Source organism: Triticum aestivum, chromosome 7B (genome assembly GCF_018294505.1).
Source record: "Triticum aestivum cultivar Chinese Spring chromosome 7B, IWGSC CS RefSeq v2.1, whole genome shotgun sequence".
Lineage (NCBI taxonomy): Eukaryota > Viridiplantae > Streptophyta > Magnoliopsida > Poales > Poaceae > Triticum > Triticum aestivum.
This window is the reverse complement of record NC_057813.1, coordinates 731,403,689-731,426,856: the sequence shown is the minus strand read 5'-3', so window position 1 is coordinate 731,426,856 and position 23,168 is coordinate 731,403,689. Positions and strand designations below refer to the sequence as shown.

General features: G+C 47.9%; 5 protein-coding genes across 5 annotated transcripts in view; 3 read left to right on the top strand and 2 right to left on the bottom strand.

Moving 5' to 3' along the window:
• Positions 1-2,432: 2,432 nt before the first annotated feature.
• Positions 2,433-5,180, top strand: LOC123156957 (DDB1- and CUL4-associated factor 8; the record flags this gene model as incomplete). The annotated part of the gene is given in 5 exon segments (XM_044575155.1): positions 2,433-2,554; positions 2,775-3,026; positions 3,153-3,296; positions 3,412-4,119; positions 4,600-5,180. Coding segments are annotated over 5 exon segments (1,491 nt in total). The 3' UTR covers positions 4,891-5,180.
• A 136-nt stretch (positions 5,181-5,316) lies between these two features.
• Positions 5,317-7,644, top strand: LOC123156958 (uncharacterized). Its single transcript, XM_044575156.1, has 4 exons — positions 5,317-5,563; positions 5,648-5,778; positions 6,147-6,395; positions 7,252-7,644. The coding sequence occupies exons 1-4, from the start codon at positions 5,446-5,448 to the stop codon at positions 7,414-7,416; spliced, it is 663 nt and encodes a 220-aa protein (XP_044431091.1). The 5' UTR covers positions 5,317-5,445; the 3' UTR covers positions 7,417-7,644.
• Positions 7,645-11,656: 4,012 nt separating this feature from the next.
• LOC123161573 (probable hexosyltransferase MUCI70) lies at positions 11,657-15,284 on the top strand. The gene is made up of 6 exons (XM_044579378.1): positions 11,657-12,018; positions 12,711-12,782; positions 12,867-13,054; positions 13,820-14,235; positions 14,321-14,505; positions 14,692-15,284. The coding sequence occupies exons 1-6, from the start codon at positions 11,847-11,849 to the stop codon at positions 15,057-15,059; spliced, it is 1,401 nt and encodes a 466-aa protein (XP_044435313.1). The 5' UTR covers positions 11,657-11,846; the 3' UTR covers positions 15,060-15,284.
• A 115-nt stretch (positions 15,285-15,399) lies between these two features.
• Positions 15,400-17,683, bottom strand: LOC123161574 (uncharacterized). The gene is made up of 3 exons (XM_044579379.1): positions 17,398-17,683; positions 16,251-16,706; positions 15,400-16,166 (listed from the first exon to the last, which is right to left on the bottom strand). Exons 1-3 carry the CDS (start codon positions 17,509-17,511, stop codon positions 15,582-15,584), a joined length of 1,155 nt encoding a protein of 384 aa, XP_044435314.1. The 5' UTR covers positions 17,512-17,683; the 3' UTR covers positions 15,400-15,581.
• Positions 17,684-18,764: 1,081 nt separating this feature from the next.
• LOC123158657 (protein FREE1) overlaps positions 18,765-23,168 on the bottom strand; it is a 19,460-nt gene continuing 15,056 nt past the window's right edge. Inside the window, exons 2-11 of the mRNA XM_044576564.1 lie at positions 22,580-23,165; positions 21,815-21,901; positions 21,593-21,724; positions 21,331-21,474; positions 20,435-20,500; positions 20,245-20,355; positions 19,659-19,748; positions 19,494-19,527; positions 19,321-19,397; positions 18,765-19,216 (exon numbers count right to left, since the gene is read on the bottom strand). Coding sequence (XP_044432499.1) covers positions 19,139-19,216; positions 19,321-19,397; positions 19,494-19,527; positions 19,659-19,748; positions 20,245-20,355; positions 20,435-20,500; positions 21,331-21,474; positions 21,593-21,724; positions 21,815-21,901; positions 22,580-23,165 — 1,405 coding nt within the window. The 3' untranslated portion in view covers positions 18,765-19,138. The remainder of the gene's footprint in view (positions 19,217-19,320; positions 19,398-19,493; positions 19,528-19,658; positions 19,749-20,244; positions 20,356-20,434; positions 20,501-21,330; positions 21,475-21,592; positions 21,725-21,814; positions 21,902-22,579; positions 23,166-23,168) is intronic.

Below are 23,168 nucleotides of genomic sequence, written 5' to 3'. Positions count from 1 at the left end.
TCTTTGGATATGGGTTCCGAACCGCGTGTGTCCGCGCCCGTCAAAACTGATCGGGCGTCGACCTTGGAGTTTGAAGGAAATATGCCCTAGAGGCAATAATAAAGTTATTATTTATTTCCTTATTTCATGATAAATATTTATTATTCATGCTAGAATTGTATTAACCGGAAACATGATACATGTGTGAATACATAGACAAACATATAGTCACTAGTATGCCTCTACTTGACTAGCTCATTAATCAAAGATGGTTATGTTTCCTAACCATAGACATGTGTTGTCATTTGATTAATGGGATCACATCATTCATCATTAGGAGAATGATGTGATTGACATGACTCATTCCGTTAGCCTAGCACTTGATCGTTTAGTATGTTGTTATTGCTTTCTTCATGACTTATACATGTTCCTGTAACTATGAGATTATGCAACTCACGTTTACCGGAGGAACACTTTGGGTGCTACCAAACGTCACAACGTAACTGGGTGATTATAAAGGAGTACTACAGGTGTCTCCAAAGGTACATGTTGGGTTGGCGTATTTCGAGATTAGGTTTTGTCACTCCGATTGTCGGAGAGGTATCTCTAGGCCCTCTCGGTAATGCACATCACTATAAGCCTTGCAAGCAATGTGATCAATGAGTTGGTTACGGGATGATGCATTACGTAACGAGTAAAGAGACTTGCCGGTAACGAGATTGAACTAGGTATTGGATACTGACGATCAAATCTCGGGCAAGTAACATACCGATGACAAAGGGAACAACGTATGTTGTTATGCGGTTTGACCGATAAAGATCTTCGTAGAATATGTAGGAACCAATATGGGCATCCAGGTTCCTCTTGATCTTCAGTAGCTTCCCCTGTTGCAGCATCATTGGACACATCGTCTGGTTCCTCTTGATCTTCAGCAACTCCCCCGTTGCAGCATCACCGTATTCAGGGGGCACATAGTTGTCATCGTCCTCTTCTTCTTCGCTGTCTTCCATCATAACCCCTATTTCTCCTTGTCTCGTCCAAACATTATAGTGTGGCATGAAACCCTTGTAAAGCAGGTGGGTGTGAAGGATTTTCCGGTCAGAGTAAGACTTCGTATTCCCACATTTAGGGCATGGGCAACACATAAAACCATTCTGCTTGTTTGCCTCAGCCACTTCGAGAAAATTATGCACGCCCTTAATGTACTCGGAGGCGTGTCTGTCAACATACATCCATTGCCGGTTCATCTGCGTGCATTATATATAATTATGTGTGTCAAAAGTAAGAAAATCAGACAAGTATCTATCTGGAGTAAGAAAATCAGACAAATCTCTATCTAAAGTAAGAAAATCAGAAAGAAGATAAGAACAAAAGGCTTACCACGGTGGTGCCGGCGACGAGATCGGCGCGGGCGATCAATGGCGGTGAAAACGGGGACGAGGCGTGACAGACCACTAAATCTAGACAAATCTCGGGAAAAATGGAGCTTCGAGAGGAGAAAGCTTAACTAGTGTGTCTCGGGCATTTCATCGAACACTTCATGTGCATAGGAGGTGAGCTAGAGCACCCAAATGCCCTCCCCTCGCCGGCCAGAAAAAACAAAGTGCTCTGCCGCGGCGATGGTATATATAGGCAACTTATTTGTCCCGGTTCATGGCATTAACCGGGACTAAATTCCTCCTTCTATACCGGTTCATGGCACGAACCGGTATCAATGGCTGTGGTCCAGGAGCGTGGACCATTGATCCCGGTTCGTGCCTAGAACCGGGACAAATGGATCCCTACGAACCGGGACCAATGCCCACGAGGCCCCGGCTGACCCCCTGGACTCATGAACTGGGTCTAATGCCCCATTCGTGAAGAACCGGGACTAATGGGCTGGCCAAGCCCGAACCAAAGCCCTGTTTTCTACTAATGGTGATTGAAGAGCTTTGTGTGATTAGTTAGGTTGTGTACTGTTAGGTTACCATCAAGTGCTTCCTCTTCACTCTCTAGCAGAACCATTTTTGTATATATTCTCTCTTTTTTCGAGACGCAGTATACATTCTTTGTTGTAGTTGATTGTTCTGATGTTAAATGTTCCCAGACCGCAATTATCTTGTGAGTGAGTACTGCATTTCTCAGCAAAAAATATTACTATGATTTACCACGGTAATAACTACTAGCAGGCATTGCCTTTGCCCCAGGGAAGGAAGTAGTCTTTTTTTTCTTCTGAGACCCACAGGGAAGTCGTCATCTGGTTAGCAGCGGGCCAGGCCCAACCGAATTCCACGCCGGGCCGAGGCCCGACAGAAGAACCGCTCTTCCGGTAACGGGCCGCGGGTTTCGGCCCCGCCCTCTGGCTCGGAGATGGGCGGCCAGATCTGCCCCTCGGCCGCCGCCGTGGGCCTCTCCCCCCGTCTTCCCCCCGGCTCATCCCCGTGAACGAGCAGGGCGAAGAAGCTGAGAAACCCTCGCGGCGGCGGCGGCGGCGGAGGCGATGCCGGCGGAGGGGACCCGGATGGCCGGGCTGTGGGAGCGGGAGGTCGGCCGCCTCCGGCCCAAGCGCTTCGCCGACTCCGTCAGGGCATCCGAGGTCCGCCCCCCTCCCCCCACTCCCCCGCCCCGAAACCGAGCCGGATTAGGCCGACCTAGCGAGATTCGCCGCGCTTAACCTAGGCTCAGAGCACCCCCGCAGCCCCCCGGTTGCTCGCTCCACGGCCGGCCATCGCCCTCTGGCTCCGGTAGTATTTTCCACAGTAGTTAATCAAGCTGTTGCTCTCCGTGGTGACAATGGTGCCTGCTTGGCCGCGCAGGACTTTGTGAATTCCCTCGGCATCCAGAAGCGGCTGCGGGAGCACCGGGGCTGCGTCAACACCATCAGCTTCAACAGCACCGGGAGCCTGCTCCTCTCCGGGTCGGACGACCGCACCGTCGTGCTGTGGGACTGGGAGCGAGCCAGGCCGGCCCTGCAGATCCACACCGGCCACGAGAACAACGTGCTCCACGCGCAGTTCATGCCCCTCTCCGACGACCGGAGCATCGTCACCTGCGGCGCCGACGGGGAGGTACACCTGTACCGCACATACACTCTTATTCGACGCTTCTGTCCATCCATGTTCATCTTGCGCAATAAAGCGGTTTACGTTGCTCACGCCGCCATGGTTTGGGTGTTTGCTCTGGCCGCGAAACAGGTGCGGTACATGCAGATAGAGGAAGGGGGCCGTACGGTCGTGGATCAGGTCGTCGAGACGGAGTACGCGGTGCACAGGTTGGCCGTCGAGCCAGGGAGCCCCCACACCTTCTACAGCGCCGGGCAAGATGGATCCGTGTGGCGCGTAAGTTGTTGTTAACTTGCAGCTACCGAATACTTGCAGCTACCTTCATTCGGTAATTCTGTTATTTATCATTGTTGGATGGATCCCTTTGTTGCTGACTCGGTTCTCCTTCCAGTTTGACCTAAGGGGGAAGCAGTCCAAAGAGCTCTTTAAAGTTGGGGTGGTTTACGATGATGGCGTGAATGATGCCCTCGACCTCTACGCCATCGCTGTGGACCCAAGAAATCCGTATCGTGTGGCAGTCTGTGGATCCGATGAGTTTGTGAGGTTATATGACACCCGCAAGTATCTGCACGGGGATTTCGGTTGCCCAATTGATTACTTCTGCCCTCCGGGTTTGATTACCAAAAACGAAGATGGAATAACCGGTCTGGCATTCTCACAGACCGGCGAGATATTAGCGTCATATAGTTGTGACAATATCTACCTTTTCGAGAGAGAGCATGGGTTGCACTTCAACGATTTTAAGGTTGGTGTGATGCCCCTGTTTGGTGACGGTGTGGGTGCCGCCTTACCCCTTTATAAAGACAAGTTGCCTGAACCTCGGTCTTTCGTGGGACACCGTAACAAGCAAACCGTTAAGGGTGTCAACTTCCTTGGTCCCAATTGTGACTATGTTGCCTCTGGATCAGACTGCGGCCATGTATTTATTTGGAGAAAGAAGGATGGGGAGCTCATGCGAGCGATGAAAGGAGACAAACGGATCGTCAACTGTGTTGAACAGCATCCTTCTGAGATTGTTGTTGCAAGCAGCGGCATTGCTACAGACGTCAAGATTTGGGCACCTGGTGATTGTGACCCCTCCACGATTGACTTTGATGAGGTTTGTTCTCTTCCGTTCTACTCAAAAAAGTTGTGTTTCTTGCTGATGATCATTACATTCTTCCGTGCATAACTTGTTAGGTTAGATATATGGCCTAATGTGTTGAGCAGGCCTGATTGCGCATTTATGCATAGCACTTGCTGAAAGAATTTTTTTTCATTTTTGAGAAATGATGAAAAAGTTGGCCCTCTCCTCTCGCACTTTAATATGCTAGACGCAACTCAAATATGTCCATTGCAATGCGGAACCATATGTTGGTCAATAATGATATATACTATGCGGCGTTCCATTTGGTCCAGTGTCTACTGCTTTGTGTTCTGCTTTGCTTTCACCAGAGGTTTGTTGTGACAGGGCTGAAATACATACACAAGTCATATCTTGCTTTTTGTTACTGCTTTATATATATATCCAGTGATGCGAATTTATCATCGGTGACAGAATGCTGACATGTGGATTTTCTACCTTTTGATTCTGATGAAGGGCGACGAAGACGCGTTCATGTTCAGCAGCATGAGCAGCGACGACTCCGACATCTCGGACCTGATGGACGATTTTATCTTTGCGCCCCCGGGCTCCGGCTCCGGCTCCTCCGACGGGGATGAAGACGGTGACGATGATGATGATGAGGACACGGACGACGACGACGACGACGACGAGGAAGGCGACGAAGAGGAGGATGAGGAGGGCGTGACATCAGACGGAGATTCGGGCGATGGAGAAGACGACGAGGGGGGCGGCGGCGCCGAAGACATGGACGACGACGACGATTGATCGTAGCGGCCTCATAGCACCCCTTACCAGTTACCTCAAACAAGGGTGGGCGTCCTTTTGACCCCACAGCATTAGCTTTCTTGTACATAGGCACTCTCCAGTCCAGGATAGTTGAGTGGTGGTGATAGTGGTGTTGGTGTAAATGTTTGCTGGGGGTAAAATGCATTCATCTGATACTATGGTTTATATCCCTGTTTTTGGCCAAAGAAAGAAAGAAGACGACGATGAGATCGAGCGGTTTCGCGCGCTTTTCGAAACGCGCCCGCCCGGTCTCGTTCGATTCGCATGAATTTCGTTTGAATTTCCCACTGTTTGGTGATAACTTATTATTATGACAGTTTTGGAGAAAAAAATCTCCAGGTTCAGACTTCAGAGAGCTCCTGTGAGTGACTCGGCTCTGAGGCTGACACCTCGCGTGGGGCGGTGGGCCCGGCGCCCGCGCGCTGATCCTCACCCCGAACGCATTGAGACGCGTTTGTCTTTCGCTTCTCTTTCACCAGTCGCCACCGGGCCGGAGAGGGGGAAAAAAAGGGAATCTTCTCGCCGCCGCCGCCGATGGAGTCCGTCGCGATCGCCACCACCTCCCGCGCCCTGCCGCCGCGGTTCCCCTCCGCCGCTCCCCGGCGCCGGCGCCGCGCCGCCTCCTTCGCCCCGGTCGCGGCCGCCTCCAAGCGTGCGCGCACCACCCTACCCCTACCCCTCTCCCGCGCGTCCGGTTTCTGCTGCCGGTGCTGATGTGTCCCCGTTTGCCTTGCAGGGAGAGACGGCGGCGAGGGGGAGGACGCCGGAGCCGGGTCCAGGCGGTCTTCGTCTTCGGGGAGCGCCGCCGGGCGCGGCGAGCCCGCCGGCCTCGCGCCGTACGGGCTCTCCCTCTCGCCCTTCTCCAAGGTACGGACGGCGGTGGCGGTGCTTGTGGTGTCGATCTCATCCTCTGACCACGCGATCCCACGCGCCTTCCCCTGATTTGCTAAGTTTGGTCGTCCGATTTAGCCTACGCGTCACTGTTGGATCAGACTCCATGCCGTGTGTCTCATGTGGCGGTCGATTCGCGGCGGATTTACCCACGATCCCGACGGTTTTCGGCCCCGATTCGTGCCGCAGCTCGCCGATTGATTTGTTCATTGGATAGCACTCCGAATTATCAGCGGGGACTGGGATCAGTGCTCTGGTTTATGCCATGCCGGGGGTGCATCAGTATGTTCTGCCTTCAGCTGACGGTTTAGCTGTTGCTGATCGGATCGCTGTGGCATCTGCAGGACGCGGCCATGGGGCTGGTGATGAGCGCGGCGACAGGGAGCGGCTGGACGACGGGGTCGGGGATGGAGGGCCCGCCGACGGCCGGCGGCGCCGCGAACCGGCCGGAGGTGTCGACGCTGCCGTGGTCGCTCTTCACAAAGTCCCCGCGGCGGCGGATGCGGGTGGCCTTCACCTGCAACGTCTGCGGGCAGCGCACCACGCGCGCCATCAACCCGCACGCCTACACCGACGGCACTGTCTTCGTTCAGGTATATATTGCCACTGTAAACTGTTTGATAAGTATCCAGGCTGAGCTGATCTGCCTTAAATAATTGGGCTGAGATGAATTTTACAATGGTTGGCCTTATTTCATATGATTACAATAGCTGATGAATACCTAGACATAATCGTAGTCGAGTTAACAAATGCAGGTTATTACCATATGACATGCTCTTTGCACAGAATTTTCTTTTGACACCTGTAACACTGGGCTTGAATAAGGTTTTAGTTCATCTTATACCAGAATGGCATGAATCATGATACTGCAATGCTCCCATAAAAAGATGCTACACAGATAAAAATAGCAGGTGTGATACAAATTCATGTTATTGTTTCAGTGTAGGATTCTGTCCATTCAATCTGTACAAATTTAGATACATATTAAATCATTTTTTTCTTAAAAGGTTATTAACAATGGCTTAAATAAACGTGCAGTGCGAGTTCAGTCAGCCAATAGCCAGTTATTAGGTGCAGAAACCTTTAATCCTGTTAACCCAATGTACTTTCCTCAGTTCCTGATAATACCATAGTGCGTTTTTTGCCCTACAAAATCAAACTTGCTTATGCAGGAGCTAGTAATTGCACACCTTGTTTGGTTATTGTTAGTTTGTGAATCTTATGCTTATTTTATTTTATGCACTAGATTCTACTTTTGGATTTCTTATCTACGAATTCTAGAGTATTCCTTTTTTATAAGTATTTTTTCTTCATTTTTTTGGTATATTATATATGCATCAGTAGTATCTCATTTTCTTACATGTGCACTGGTTTATGCCTGTTTCCCTGAGTGTCTCAGCATTTATCAAAGCACATCATGTCCTAAACCTATACGCTTCATTGCATCAGTGCTGCGGCTGCAACATCTTCCACAAGCTGGTGGACAACCTGAACCTGTTCCACGAGATGAAGTGCTACGTTGGCCCCGACTTCCGGTACGAGGGGGACGCCCCGTTCAACTACCTCGACGGCGGCGATGATGATGACGGCGGCAACATCTTTCCGCTTCTCTAGGGTGGCGAGGCAGACCCCTTCCTTCCGCCCTGGCGCATGGTGGCGCTCTGATCCGCGCTCGCCCGGTTAGCTGTATGTTAATAAGCAGACTGTATGTTGTTTAATGTCGATGGGCGCCCGTAAATATGTGTGTGCAGATGTATGTAAATAGCATAAGTGCAGTTGATAATAATAATAATAATAATAATAATAATAATAATAATGACATGATACAGAAGTTTACGTTTCTGGACTTCCCTTTTTTTTCGATCCAAGGGGCCACACGGCCCCATTTTCATTATGAAAATGGAGTTGTTTACAAGGCATCAAACCACCATTACATCGCTGATCTAGAAGCCACACCAGGATGCTCCAGCCTATCCAGCCTAATCATCACACTATTGATATATATCACCACATTAGGATGCTTCAAATTGTCCAAAACTAGCAATGGAAGGGCCTAGTGCTGTGCCAGCTACAAAGGTATCAACAGACTAAAGGATGATAACCAAATTAACATAAATGATTTGAAGCCAGCAAGCATTTCCAGCGGCTAGCTTCACAAAATCCTTCTCACATGCGGCTCCAAACCATGCCCTCCTCTAAAGATATCACGAGTCACCCTCACGATACGCCTAGACACCTGATGAAGCATGCTTTGCACCCCTCTTTTCTGCAGATTTTTCCTGTGTCAAGTAGGGAACAAACAAGAAAGATAATGTTAGTAGGATCTCTAGGCATATAACACTTTGAAAACAGGATTTGTTCCTTGTTTTCCATATAGACCATAAGAGAGCAGCAGTACCCAATAAAACAACTACTCTATCTTTGCCAGTATAACTAGGCAACCAGTTCTGGCATAAGTCGAAAAAAGACATTGGAGCTCTGTGGCTCCCTAGAGCACATCCCACAATATTCCACAGGAACTTAGCTAAGGAACAAGAGAAAAACAAATGATTCACACTCTCTTCACAGTCACAAAATTCACAAAACTTAGCACCTTTCCAGCCTTTTTTACTCAGATTGTCCTTGGTCAGAATCCTATTTTTGATTACTAACCAAGAGAATGCCTTAACTTTAAGAGGCATCTTCATCCTCCACAGTTTCTTAAAGGGAAAACAACTTGTCTAGCTATAAGATAGCGGTACAGAGATTTAATGGAAAAGCTACCGGAGTCTGTAAGTAGCCATTTAACTTTGCCAGGCTTATCCGACAAAATCACCTGACCACACATATCAAGTAACTTATTCCACATATCAAGAGTCTCCCCATGTAAACATCTTTTGAACCTAATACAATTAAACTCTAAGGTAAATACTTTCGCAACAGTAACATGTTTGCAAAAAGTTAGATTATAAAGACGAGGAAAAACCAAACAAAGAGGTTTATCCTTTATCCACGCATCTTTCCAAAATCTAGTTTTATGTCCATCCCCCACAATTCTCTGACAACAGCTATAGAAAATATTCTTAACTTCCATTAAGCCATTCCAGAAGTGGGAGTTGTTAGGAGATGATTCGCATTGAGTCAAAGTTTTCTTCTTCAGATACTTTGCTCTAATCAACTCCTGCCAGTCCCCCTCCTCATTTTCTAGTCTCCAGAGCCACTTATAAAGAAGACTAACATTTTTAACATCTAGATTAGTAACCCCCAGTCCTCTCTGGTCCCTAGGTTGGCACACATCATTCCAGTTGACCAGGTGGTACTTCCGCACTCCCTCCCTTTCTTGCCAAACCAAACGAGCTCGGAAAAAATCAAAGCGTTTACCCACACCTTTAGGCAATCTATAGAAGGAAAGCATGTGACTAGGGACACTACTCAAGCAAGTCTCAGTTAGAATGAGTCTCTCTCCCATAGGAAGCAAGCTCCCTTGCCAGGTAGCTGCTTTCTTCTCACATTTCTCCTCAGCAGGTTTCCAATCGCTATTACTAAGTTTCTTATAGTGTAGAGGCATACCCAGGTAGCGAAAAGGAAAGGTTCCAAGTGTGCAAGTAAAGATCTGAGCATACTCCTTCTGTCTTACTTCCGCCTCACCGAAGCAGTAAACCTCGCTTTTAAAAAAATTAATTGTTAGACCAGTCAAGTGCTCAAAGACACAAAGAATGATTTTAAGATTCCTAGCTCCTTCCAAGTCGTCCTCAAAACAAAAAATCGTGTCGTCAGCATATTGTAAAACAGAAAGGCCACCTTCATAAATCTGAGGGGCTAGACCTTTTATAAATCCTTGCTCCTGAGCCCTTCCAACCAGGGTCACCAGGACATCAGCAACTATATTAAACAGCAAGGGGGAGAAGGGATCCCCCTGCCTTAGACCTTTTCTAGTAGTAAAATAATTACCCAACATATCATTTAAAGTAATAGCGACTTTCCCATCAACAATGGCTGACTTGGTCCATTGAATAAACTTTTCAGGAAACCCTTTCATTTCTAACATAGAAAGCATAAAGTCCCAGTTAATTTTATTGTAAGCTTTCTCAAAATCGACTTTAAAAAGCACACCAGAGAGCTTGTTTCTATGAAGATAGTGCATGGTCTCATGCAACATTACTACATTATCCAACAAATAACGCCCTTTAATAAACACTGTTTGGATCTTAGACACTATCTTGTCAGCAACTAACATAGCTCTAGTGTTCAAAACCTTGGTAAATATCTTAAAAGGAACATTAAGTATACATATAGGTCTATACATCTGAATCTTATCAGCCCCCTGCCCTTTGGCAATCAATGCAACAACACCATAATTTAGCCTAGAGAGGTCCAATTTGCCATCAAAAAAATCATTAAACAATTGAAGTAGATCGGAACAAATTAAATCCCAAAATACTTGGTAAAATTCAACGGGCATTCCATCGGGGCCAGCCGCTCGGTTACGTTTCATAGAGAAGACAACAATCTTGATCTCTTCCAAGGAGAATCTAGCAGTCAACATTTTCTTATCTTTAATATCTAAAGAAGCAGGAACAGGGATGTTTAGGGAGATAGGTAAAAGGTCTACAGCACCAAAAAGCTCTTTATAGAACTTCGTAGCATAGTCCAATAGCTCCTTATCACCCTGGATAATAACCCCATCCTGCACAAAACGAAAGATCTTGTTTTTTTCTTTTCCTACCGCTCGCCTTAATCATAAAATATCTAGTGATGTCATTCCCTTCCCTGAGATCTCTCTCTTTAGAGCGCTGATACCATTTGATTTCCTCCTCTCTCAAAATCTTATTCAAACTACACTGAAGGTCTTTCCTAAGTTCATAGTCAGCTACTGATAACCCAGTTAGCTCACATCTCCTATCAAGATCATCTAGTTGAGAACATAGAGTGTTTCTCCTTTTCCAATAAGCCCCCTCCACATTGAGATTCCAGCCTTTCAGGCATCTTCTCAAATTCCTCATTTTCTGCATCCAAATGGCCAAATTATCCTTGCCATTCACATTAGAATGCCAAATTTTATTAACTACAGCAGCAAGATCATCTCTGGTTAACCAAGATAATTCAAAACGAAAAGGTTTATTAGCTGTAACGGTCTTAACCCCGTTATGCATAAACAAGGCTGCATGGTTAGAGACACCTCTAACCAGTGTCCTGACAGTAACTAGTGGAATTTTTAACTCCCAAGCGGGGCTAACTAAGATCCTATCCAACTTAACAAAAGGGGGATCAATCTGGTTATCCGACACAATTCTTACATTTGTGGTCACTGGACGCGAGTTGTGCCTGGCGGGCGTTGCATTACCCCTTGAAGGGGATGCGCGCGACCTGTGAATTTTGTGATGAGAGAATTCGGTACATTACTGTTTTTTTAGGGATATTCAGTACGTTAATCGAAGAAGAACTCACTCGCGAGTGTCGCATTCCAAGGAGCAGCTTCATATTTTCCTGCGGAAAATGTGCGTGCCCGATCTTTCTTTCTTTCTTCTTTTTCTTGCGCGTTTTAAAGGTGTTTCATTCCAAAATCATAGACTCTGCGGCGCAGATATCCTCAACGTCGGTGTGGCCTAGCGGCGGCGAGACTATCTCGTCCTTCGCAAAACACCATGACTGCGCATCGCCGAAAATTCACCAGGATCTGAACCTTGGTGGGCAGTAGTTGATTTAATAATCGAAGTGAACCGACGAAAAAAAGGCGGGCAGTCGAGTGAGATCGCATTCTTTTGGCCTGAATCTTGATCATTGTTTTTCAAAAAAAAAAAATCAAAAAAAATGTTGATAGAGCACATGAATTTCACCCAAATTCTGTGATGGACTCTCGTCTCTTGCCATGTTGTGAGCGAGGGGGGGCTTTCTTGGTCGGTCGGGTGGCTGCCGAGGAGGAAGAGAAGCGGGCAGCCTGTCCTGTTGCCTCGCTCGCTCCAATCCACCAGTGCCCTCCCTCCGATCTGGCGCGGCCCGAACCCTAGCCCTTGCCCGCGCCCCGGCTCCCGCGGGAGGGGAGGAGGAGGAGGAGGAGGAGGGGAATGGCGAGGCGAGGCAAAGGGGGCGGCGGCGGCGGCGGGGTAGGGGACGCGGCGTGGCGCAGGGGGCCGGCGCGGCCGCGGCTCCTGCTCGTCTCCGCCGTGGCCTGGGCGCTGCTCCTCCTCGCCTTCCACCTCTGGTCCTGCGCCTCCCCCGCCGCCTACTTCCTCTCAGGTCACCGCCTGCCCACTCCCCTCCCCTCCCCTCCCCTCCCTCCCTCAGTTCCCCAACCAGCCCGCGGCCGCCGTGCTTCCTGCTTCCACTCCGCCGCTCGACGCCCGATCCATTGATGCTCGCGACAGCATTGCCGTCCGCGCGCATCGCTCCGGGTCTTCCTCGCCGCATCCAGAGGAGGGTTGGTTGGGGTTGCCCCTGTCGGGCAATCAATCCCAGTGGATGATCAACCTCTGCATCTCCTGCCTTGCGCGTGGTGTGCTGTGGAAAACATATGCAGGATTGCCTTGTTTAGTGACCCCGGCGATTAACCCGCGCGCCTCACTCGCGTGTGCATGCGTCGGTGGCTTTGGCTTAGCATGGGCTCTATCTCTTCTTATCGATTGCGGGTTGCAGGCAGGGGGATTCAGTCCCTGACTAAAAGTTGCGGCCGATTAACTAACTGATGATGCATCTCCTCGGCAATCGGCATGCTGCGCATTAGCTTCTTCAGTTACGATGCCGTGCTAGAGCTTTTCTCTCTCTCTCTCTCTCTCTCTCTCTCTGTGTGTGTGTGTGTGTGTGTGTGTGTGTTTATTTCGTACCACATTCCAAAGTTGAATGTACCTGCGTGCGCCTCCGTTGGGAATGCTGCTCGCGACGACCACTCTGTGTCATCCTGACATGGCTCGCTATGCTTTGCGTCCGTGCAGCGCTCTGTGGAAAAGACAGTCAAGTTGTCCACGCCTTGGACCCGACAGGAGACCCGTCCAAACCCCTCCACCGTAAGATTTGTTCATAGCTTACCTTTTTTTAACACTAGATTTTTCCTCTTTCGTAGTCTAAATGTCGGTTCCTTTGTTCGACAGGCTGCTTGATACCTGTCGAGGATGATCCAGACGCTGTCGTCGTTCCAAAGAGGACTCCCAATGAGATCGTGAAGAAGCTGTCGTACATCACGGTTGACAAGCGGGACAAAGTTTCTCCGCCGCTGTTCGGAGGACGTCAAACCTGGAAGCAGAGGGAGGAAAGCTTTAAACTGAACGCTACCATGAAGGTAATTGGTTCCCTTTGGTTAATTGCAAGAGAGAGTGATAAATGTTGGGAAAACAACTATGTTTCTGTTTAATTCAGTGTATTTGTGCTTAAACATGCATGAATTTATCCTGCCATTTAAACCAGTGGTCCAGTATTAAAGCACATGCATGACTCTAGCTCGGGAATTGCCCCATTGTACTATTTTTTAAAATTGAAAACTATGTTCTGATTTCTGAATATGTTTTGAGCTTGATGTTTGGCCATGCACTTGTTGTTCTGCATCTGTGGCTTCTTTGAAGCTTCACAGATGAGGACCACATGGTTTTCAAACTGGGTTGGAATTTGGAAACACCCTTCAGTCCACAATTTACTTGAAACCCTGTTTCAATCTTACGGAGTTTGGTTGCTACAATTGATAAAATTAATTTTGGGAAAGTATGCAGATATTAAGCTTATTTTTGAACATTCATATTCACTGGCCTACTAATTTAATTCTTCCAACAAGTAAATAGTAGAACAAGAGAGTTACTACGCACTAGAATCCACTAAGGTTCGAACACTGGTAGTAGAACTTTCAAGTGCCTGCTCACAATATAAAATATCGTGTGCAGTCTATTCATTCTGTCTAGAGTAAACTGGCGGCATTGGTCTTCCATTACGAATGGCTTATTACCACCTCTTATCTTCTTCATGTACTGGATCTTCAGTTGTAATGGCATTTTTTTTTAATTCCCGAAACTTCTTTTTTTGGGTGAATGATATGGCTTCTGGTATATATGCTCAGGTGCACTGTGGATTTATGAAAAACAGTGGTGCAGATATGGATGCTGTTGATGTCGAGTACATAGAGAAATGCAAATTCGTGGTTGCCTCGGGTATTTTTGATGGCTATGACGTTCCTCATCAGCCATCAAATATTAGCCTTCGCTCTCAAAAGTTGTTCTGCTTCTTGATGGTGGTCGATGAGGTGTCCTTTGACTTCATTGAACAGAATGTCACTGTCAAAGTTGACAGCGCAGGAGGGAAATGGGTTGGTATATGGCGACTTGTAACATTGCACCGCCCTCCATTTGATGAACCTAGAAGGAATGGAAAAGTACCAAAGATATTGACGCATAGGCTATTTCCTCAAGCCTGGTATAGCATTTGGATTGACGGGAAAATGGAGCTTATGGTTGATCCGCTGCTTATTCTTGAAAGGTTGGTTGTTTACCTGCAACTTCAAAGAAGTTAATTTTGTTTTCTTGACACCTGAAACAGATTCAACAGGGCAAACTCTTTGCAGATATCTCTGGCGGGGCAAATACACATTTGCAGTGGCTATCCATAAGCATCATAGAAGCATATATGAGGAGGGTGATGCAATCAAACGAAGGAAGCGATATGCTCGGCCTTTGGTTGATCTTCAGATGAAGATATACCGCCACGAGGGAATGGAGCCTTGGGACGAAAAGAAAAGGATGCCCAGTGGTGAGTCCATTTACATTTTCCGCATTAACTTAGACATTTGTTTGAAGCTGTTAAGCAAAGCTTAGGATACAAAGCTTATTGTATAGTATGAAGTAACTGATGAATCATTCCACCTCTTGTGTATTTCTATTGTGCTACCATAGTTCCCCAATTCCCAGTGCTAATTAAACAAGCTGCGACTTGCAGACATACCAGAAGGAGCGGTGCTGATCAGGGAGCACACGATGATAACGGACCTGTTCAGCTGCCTCTGGTTCAACGAAGTCAACCTCTTCACGCCCCGTGACCAGCTCAGCTTCGGCTACGTGGCCCATCGGCTCGGAGACGCTCTCAAGTTCTTCATGTTCCCCAACTGCGAGTACAACTCCTTGTTCATCCTGCACAGACACACGAGGGAGCACTCGTCGAAGGTGGAGTGGGCCAAGACGATCGACGAGATTTTGAAGAAGGGACTGAAGGAGAGCAGGGGAGGGCTGGGGCTGTGGACTCCGTACCCCGCAGACCTCAGCTCCGTCGAGCTCCCCACCGTAAAAAGAACTTCGCAGGCAAGCTAGGCTGGACCCGAAATGTTCGATCACGATTCTTTGGTTGTGCAAAAGTAGAACACCCCTTTTCTTGGTGTGTTGTAGTCAGGGGAAAATTTCTGTAATTTCCTGTGGATTCTGCTGCAGATGACATAGGGGATGCACTATAGGCCCGAATCTTTACGACGAACTTGTAACTACATTGCATGTAAAAAAAGTTGAGCATGGAATGGATCATGTTTTTTGCTTTTCCAAGTGGTGCATATATCTGTTTCAGGTTGACTCATCAAATACATAAATGGTACACATATCTGTTTCTGAACGTGTGTCACAGGGCAGCATAAGAATAATGATAATGAAACCACTGTGGTAACAAAACCAATCATAGCATTAGACAATGGTAATGATAGCAAAACCTATCATAGCATCATACAAAGTGATAATTACTGTCATTCTTTCAGACTTCACAAATGATTGTTTCTACTTTCTCTGATCTACCATGGCTTCTCTACATCCTCAGGAGGGGTGACACCAAAACCACTCACTCAGGCCTCACAGGAACCAACTCGACCGGAACACGAGCGCCGGGGCGCATCGCCTCCCGTCCAGGTTGAACATGACACCAGGCTGCAGGGTAGCATTCTGGCCTAGATGCAAGTTCAGAAACCCTTCCAGCTGCATCCGCTCCGGCGCCCCCTCGGAGCCTCGCTGCAGGCTCACGCCCCAGCCTAGATCGTTCTCCGGCGTGTCCGACAGCGTGACCGCCCACTTCAGCTGCCTCGGGTTCGACCTCTTCACCTCGACCCAGGCCCCAAATCTCGAGTCCTCGTCGAACTTCAGCTCGAAGTCGACGCACCCTCCGGCGGTCGGTTTGCTCTTCCGAGGTATCGCAGACGGTCCGTGCCAAGCCGTAGACATGGTCAGCTTGATGTCGTCACACATCTTGCACGAAATCTGCCCGAATCCGGTGAAGACACTGCTGCTGGCTTCACCATTGCTTTTCGCGGCTGTTGAGATCAACTCGGCGAGAGATGCTGCGAAATTCTGCGACCTCAGTATCAGGCCAGCGGCGCGCCTGTGACGCTTGAGCAGCAGAGGCGGCCTCAGCGAGGAATGGGAGCTGGGAACCCATTGCCCCTGTCAAGAAAACTATCACCTGATATATCAGCAGGCAAAATGATGGTGCATAAGCACAGGTGCATGGACGAAGAAATCAATTACCTCCTGGATGCTTGGATCGGTCGAAAAATCATCACACCTTGCCCCTACGGGCACCGCAGCAACAGACATGTCGCCGCCGACGTTCGCCACGTACATCACCTTCGACAGCACGAGAGGGCTCCCCATGAGATCATCGTTTTCCTGATAGACGTATCTGGAGTCGGTGGCAAGCTCTGCCAGGAGGGAGTCCTTGTTCCGGACACTGGTCCGGAACGCAAACTGTGAGCTGATGCCGGAATTCGCTCCCGAGCCGTCTGGTTCCGCGCCTTCTTTGCTGCTCAGCGCCAGGGCTCCGGCGAAATTGACGAGGCCCTTGACCCGGGTGCTCTCTTCGGCAAACGGGCCGGTTTTGTGAGACTTGAAGAGCGTGAGCACCTTCTCGACCTTCTCCTGCCTGTCCCTCAGCTGCATTATGTCGTGGAACGCTTGTCGCTGAAGACGCTTCAAGATGTCTATCTGGAGTACACAACAAAGAGAATAGAAGGCAGAGTGGTTAACACAGGTTGGTTTTTCTTGTCGTCTTCCAAATGCACATAAAAACAGAGGATACAAAACATGCCTATGTTCAAAGGAAACGAGAAGAAGAAAATGCTGTGCTACCAATTGGAAACCAAATTCGTGCCCCGCTACCGCCGCAATGGTGACAGATGTATGCTGGAAAATACAGCGGGTGTCTCGAGCCCCGGGGGAGAGAAAAAAATCCCCCCCTCGCCGATGTAATCGAGGCACTTGTTTTCCCAGGCTAAGAAACCAGCAGCGAACAATCCCTTCTGTCCATTCGTTTGCGCAGATCAGCAGATCACCAGACAAGTTTGTGCAGGCAAGAGGTGTATATGATCTTGGCAGATATTCAGCACTGGTCGGCCAGTGGTCACTGCCATGAAAAAAAAGGCCTCCTTTGCAGGTTATCTACTACCCTGGTCTGGTTTGTGGTACCACTATCCACTATGAGTAGATTTGCATCTGAAGAAGAAGAAGCTACTAGCCACTATCCCTTCCTAACCGAGACGGCGAGCCCGGCCGGCGATGCGCTGAGCGCTCGGACGGGCCGGCCGCGGCCGGCATTGTTGTCCTGGCGCCAGGCCACAAACCCTCGGAATCCGTACGGGGCGAGAGGACGGCGAGGGAGGGGGGCATGCTCGCTTACCGGGTTGGGGCCGGGCGGCGGAGGCGGTGGGCGGCGGAAGGAGAGGAAGAAGCGCCTGGTGGAGTCGGCGGCGCCGGCGGCCCGGTCCACCGCGCACGCCCACGCCGCGTCCATCCTTTCCGCTCCGCTCCACGCGGTCGGTTGGGCGTGCGCCGCCGCCTTCTGTATATCCTGCACCTGCCTCCCTGGCGGCGCTCGCCGGCGGCCGTCGGGCGGGAGTGAGCCGCCGGGGCCGGGGGAGACAGGACGGGACCGGGGGGAGGAGTCTCGAGGCTTCGCCGCTTTTCCTTTTCCGCTGCTTTCGCCTCGCCGCTTTTGGATGGGTCACGCGAGCGGGGTGGGCCGGGCCGCCGGGCGGAGATGCGAGCGGGCCGGTCTGGGCTTCAGCATCAACACCTTTTTGTTTATATTATACTATCCCTGGCAGGAAGAACACATTTTTGAATTCTATGAAAAAAAAACAGGTTCAGGAGGTTTTGTGAGGAGTCAATGATACGAATACGAGAGCGCTTGTTGAATACTTCCCCCGTTTCTAGATACAAGTCTTTTTTAGAGGTTTTAATACGGGCTACGTACGGATGTACGTATGTAGACATTTTTAAAGTATATATGTTCACTTATTTTTTGCTCCGTATGTAGACCATATTGGACTCTCTACAATGACTTGTATTCACGAACGGAGGGATTGCGTCTTTTTTTTTACACGAGCCAGCTATTTCGGTGAAATTTTAACAAACCCACATAACCGAATACTCCCTCTGTTTCATAATATAAGAGCGTCTTCTTTTACATGAAATATAAGAGCGTTTTTGACACTACTGTACAAAAACTCTCATATATTATGGGACGGAGGGGTACTTCTTTGTACTACCTCCGTCAGGATTTATTAGTCCTTTTTGCATTTTGGGTCAAGCTTTGGCATTTGATTTCACTATCAAAAAGCAAATTATATACCACAAAAATAGAATCTTTAAAACCTGTTTAGAATATGAATCCAACTAAATAAGTTTTGTGACATACAACCTCCGTCCGGAATTACTTGTCATCAAAATGGATGAAAATGGATGCATCTAGAACTAAAATACATCTACATACATCCATTTCAATGACAAGTATTTCCGGACGGAGGGAGCACAACTTATATTTTGCTAGTCAAATTTATACGAAGGAGACCAATAAACCCAAACATATGTACTATTTGTTTACAAGTCAATGGTTTCTGAAACAACCCCGCAAATAAAAATAATGTATACTCCCTTTATCAAAATCTAAGGCCTTTTTTGACAAAGTCATAGTGTCAAAAAACATCTTACATTTTGATACAAAGAGAGTATATTTCTATAGCATCTTGCTTAAAAAGAGTAGACTAGTTTGGGAACTGCCTTAAAAGGCCGCCGGAGAACGAAAGGGAACGGACCGACTGCGAGAAATCAAACCACAACGTGTTACATTACATTACATGGCATCTCATGAAACTTGAAGCTACACATATATATTTGATAGTAACATAAGGGAAAGAGAAGACGGCGAAAATAGAAGGTGAAAGTTACTGGACAAACAACATCTCTTATTCATTCATCTCTTTCATCCTTGCTTCCGAACACAACTGTACTGAATTAGCTCGTATACAGACACCGACCTAAGGCCGCCACGATGATGATGACTGGTTGGAGCAAGAGCATCGATGAGCGCGGAGGATCTTGACAGAGATCAAAGTGGAAGAGCTCTGAGCGACGGGTGCTCAACGAGAGCTCACGAGGAAAGGGTGCTGGCACACGCCGCATTCTATCGTCTCCGAGCCAGAGGCTGGGACCTGCACCTGTAGGAAAGGGTCGATCGACTTGGGTCAGATGCCGTGTTTCGATGTTGATACCGGGCAAACGCAAGTCGTCCATCGTGAAAAGAGACGTGACGGTGATGAACCTGGAGGTGCACTGTGCAGATGGGGCATGCGACCTCCCGCATTCGCTTGCCAGAAGATCCGTCTGAAGACCTCGAACCTACAGAGGAAGGAACCAACACAATTATTTATAAGCAGAATAGTGAACAATGGAGAGGACGCATGTGAAATGGAACAAGTATATGAAGGCACAAACCTGAAGATGACTTCTTGTTTATATCCATCGCTTCCTGTACCATACCAGAGATCATGTTATGTCAGCATATGTATTTCAAATCTAGTCAAGTGACACAGTGTGTTGTATAAATAGTGTAAGCTATACTTGCTGGCTAAAGAACAAATAGAAAGCCGAAAGGCACACCTGAAGTTTTCTGGCGAGATCCTCATGGCTCGGAACAACAGGTCGATTTGCCGCTTCCTTTGCACTGCTCAGCCTTCGAGAAACTTCAGCCTATCGGAATGGAAGAAACATGACACCGGTATCATTCGTTGAGAACTCACCAGAAATGGTATAACCTCCCACTAGTAGCACGACTGCAACACGAGCTACTTCACAGATAGAAAAAGGGACTGACACTAAACATTGGTGCTCACACCCTCATTCCCCCCAACATGCAGTAACAAGGAAGCTTGACTAATATACAATTCCAATTCATGTAAGTTTGATGTTGTCCAGGCCTCTTGTGCTCTCAATGAGTGATGAAGCCCCAAGTCAAACAACTAATAGTTACTCCCTCCGTCCCACAATATAAGTTATGTTATGGGACCGAGGGAGTATTTAATATTCAATATCTTAGCCTCAAAACTTATGAAGTGTAAGTACAGATTATACCAAAAGGTTCTTTTATTGTCCATACTCACTAAACACCATGGAACAGCAAAAGGTGTACACAACATAAATCATAGCTAAGACTGCAATATAAGAGGATGAAGCAAAAGAAAACTACCATGCATCTGTCGCAAACTCGGACTGGTGGAGAATCAGCATCTGAAGTTAGAGGAGTCCTTCCTTGGGTGCACTTATCGCAGAAAATATCACCACAGTTCCGACAGTGATGCTGAATGTATATGTCCACAGCATTAACGGATGGATTTTGAGTATACATCATCAACATGCCAATAGCAAGCTGTTCTTACCCTGCGGTTGAAGGCACTGAAATCTCCTGCACAGGCCGTGCACTTATTGACAGCTTCATCTGGGACCTGACAGTAAAATGCAAAAAACAAGATGACGCCACTAAAAAAAATGAATGAATAAGAATATGGAAAGAAGGGAAGTACACCCAAAAGCACTTAACCAATATACTGAGAGAGTAACTAAGGTTTTCATTTTCATCAGTGGGGAAGAAGAGACAAAAATATAGGCAGACAGCAATCCAGGTACAACATCCCATGGAAGTACCGCAAGTTAAATCAACAGTGCAGAGAACAAGCAACAAAGCAACTGAACAACAGCAGAAGCCTTACTGTGAGATGCACTAGTGGAAAATATGCGCAGACATGAACTATAGAACACAACCGGGAATCCATAAATCAGTCAGCAAACATGATATTGTTAAGACATACTCTGATTCAAAAATATAAGATGTTCTAACTACAATATTGGGTAAGCCAAGTAAATATAAATTAAACATTAACTCTCAACTTTCTCCTAAATAACTTCCGTGCATTTCTGATCACACTGCACTTTTTTACCTGCTGAATTAGTTTCTGCCATGATAAAATGCTTAAAAATGGAGCAGGGTAAAAGTTCAAACAGTTCATCAAGAGTTAAATACAGAAACTACATAATCTAGAGAAAAAACACTACAAGAGCTTGATGTGTACAAGCGAAGTAATTGACTGAAAGATAAACAATTTTCAATGAGTCTGCCTAAGCAACAAATATTCCAGACAAATAGGCAATAATTAAGTTAGACAAGGATATAATTGTTGGCTCTACAAAAATTAAAATTGGTAATAATAAGGGGTAATAACTCAATGTACACTTGGAAGCAAGCCTCATTTCAAACGTAAACAGAGAAAGAACTTACCCAGTGGTCTTTCTCCTCAGTCACGGGCTTCACCAAGTTCCTCCAATCAAGGAAATTCCTCCTCTTCTCATTTTGCTGTTCAGAAGGGCTGGCAGGATCAGCAGCTGCTTTACTTCTCGAAACGCTGCTTGCCATCTCCTTGAACTGTGGTTAAAAAAAAATCTAACTGTCAACATTTCTCCATAAACAATGGATGCTAACAGCTCAAAATTACAACAAACTAAAGGGTGAAATAAAAAGTATCATTAATTCAGATGCAAACCTGAACAGAGGCAGCTGTCACAGTGTCCAGAATGGTGTTGGTTGTATAGCTGCTTGACTTCAGCCGTATTCTTCTTGCTTCAAGATCAACCGAACTCTTCGACCAAAAGGCAAATACAGAAGAATCCAATACCTAGATACAGATGCTATAATATTTAGTAAAATAAATCACAAAGAAGGAAGAGAAGAAATAAAAGCTTTTTGACAAGAATTTGTGACTTACATCCCATCTAGTAACAGTTTCAAGGGGATATATCCTCAGTGTCCTACTAGTGTTGGGATCAAGCATCCGAATCCCATCCAAACCAACCTGCATGAGGTACAAAAAGATAAGCAGTGGTTCTCGCTTGATTACTCTAGGCAATGGTGCAACCAAGTACAACAGCATAACAACCCTGCTCTACTCCAGTGTGCAATGAAGTCAGATTTTTCAAGAAATTAAATGAATCCTGATTACTAATCAACAAAATATCCATCCCATGATTCTTGATATTACCTTTCACTTGATTAGCTAAGAATTAACCAATTCTACATGGCCTTTGTTCTGACCTAGACTTACATGCCACGATTGTTCATCTTTTCCATTCGAAAACTACCTAACAAATTACATGATCGCTTCAGTCTCTGCAGACATTTTTGCGAAAAACAGGTCCAAACAAAGCTCCTTGCATCAGTTTGGCAAAATTAAAACATTCCAACCTTTTTCTTCAAAGCATAAGTTTTGTTAGTTAGCACGTTTGTCCGCTGCTCGTTATTTACCCATGCTGCAAATTTTCAACTATGTTCTATGCAAGCTTTAAGCAAACGATGCTACGCAAAAGAGCATTCCTAGTGAAAGCATCTGAACTCCATGGACCATGGTCCAAACTCCGCACTATAGGATCATTTTTTGTCGAAACTAGCCACTGAGAAGCGAGAAGAGCTCTGCCTTGAGCCCTTGGCTACAGCCATTTTTGTTCATCATGCCAATGTCGCAACAAACTACTACCTGGCAGAGCACATCCATGGGGCTACCGGCGCCCTCGGGCAGCAGCTTGACCCGGAACTTCTGCACCCCGCCCCTCACGTCCTCCGACGTCTCCGCCTTGGGCACGGCCCTCACCACCTTGGGGCTCGCCGCGCCGCCGCCCCCACCCCCACCACCCCTGTCCTTCCCGGGACCAATCGACCTCCCGTAATCATCGAACAGCGCGGCGCTCCCGGAGCCCTGCCTCGGCGCGGTGCCCCTGGCGCCGTAGGGCTCCGGCGCGTCCCCGCCGCGGTACGCGTACGCGCCGTCGTCGGACCACCCGCCCCCGCCCGCCGCCGCCGCCGGGGGGTAGAGCTGGTCCTGCTGCCCGTAGGACCCGGATCCGTACCCGCCGCCGTAGCTCCCCGCCCGATCCAGCGAGGGGTAGGCCGAGGGGGCGTGGTGCTGCGGCGGGGACGGCGGCGGCGGGGGCTCGTAGGGGTAGTACGGCTGCGGCGGCGAGGGCGCCGCGGCGGAGGGGGGCGCGGGCGGGTAGTGGTGGGGGGTGTGGTGGTGGTCGGCGGGCGGCGGGGGGTAGGCGGGGTACGACGGGGCCGGCGCGAAGTCC

Coding starts and splice junctions, on each gene's coding strand:
- LOC123156958 (XM_044575156.1), top strand. CDS start 5,446: ATGGAGTCCGTCGCGATCGCCACCACCTCCCGCGCCCTGCCGCCGCGG. Junction 5,564..5,647: donor GGTCGCGGCCGCCTCCAAGC/GTGCGCGCACCA, acceptor TTTGCCTTGCAG/GGAGAGACGGCGGCGAGGGG. Junction 6,396..7,251: donor ACGGCACTGTCTTCGTTCAG/GTATATATTGCC, acceptor TCATTGCATCAG/TGCTGCGGCTGCAACATCTT.
- LOC123161573 (XM_044579378.1), top strand. CDS start 11,847: ATGGCGAGGCGAGGCAAAGGGGGCGGCGGCGGCGGCGGGGTAGGGGAC. Junction 12,019..12,710: donor CGCCGCCTACTTCCTCTCAG/GTCACCGCCTGC, acceptor GCGTCCGTGCAG/CGCTCTGTGGAAAAGACAGT. Junction 14,506..14,691: donor AAAGAAAAGGATGCCCAGTG/GTGAGTCCATTT, acceptor TGCGACTTGCAG/ACATACCAGAAGGAGCGGTG.
- LOC123161574 (XM_044579379.1), bottom strand. CDS start 17,511: ATGGACGCGGCGTGGGCGTGCGCGGTGGACCGGGCCGCCGGCGCCGCC. Junction 16,707..17,397: donor CGCCGCCCGGCCCCAACCCG/GTAAGCGAGCAT, acceptor TGTGTACTCCAG/ATAGACATCTTGAAGCGTCT. Junction 16,167..16,250: donor CCGATCCAAGCATCCAGGAG/GTAATTGATTTC, acceptor TTTTCTTGACAG/GGGCAATGGGTTCCCAGCTC.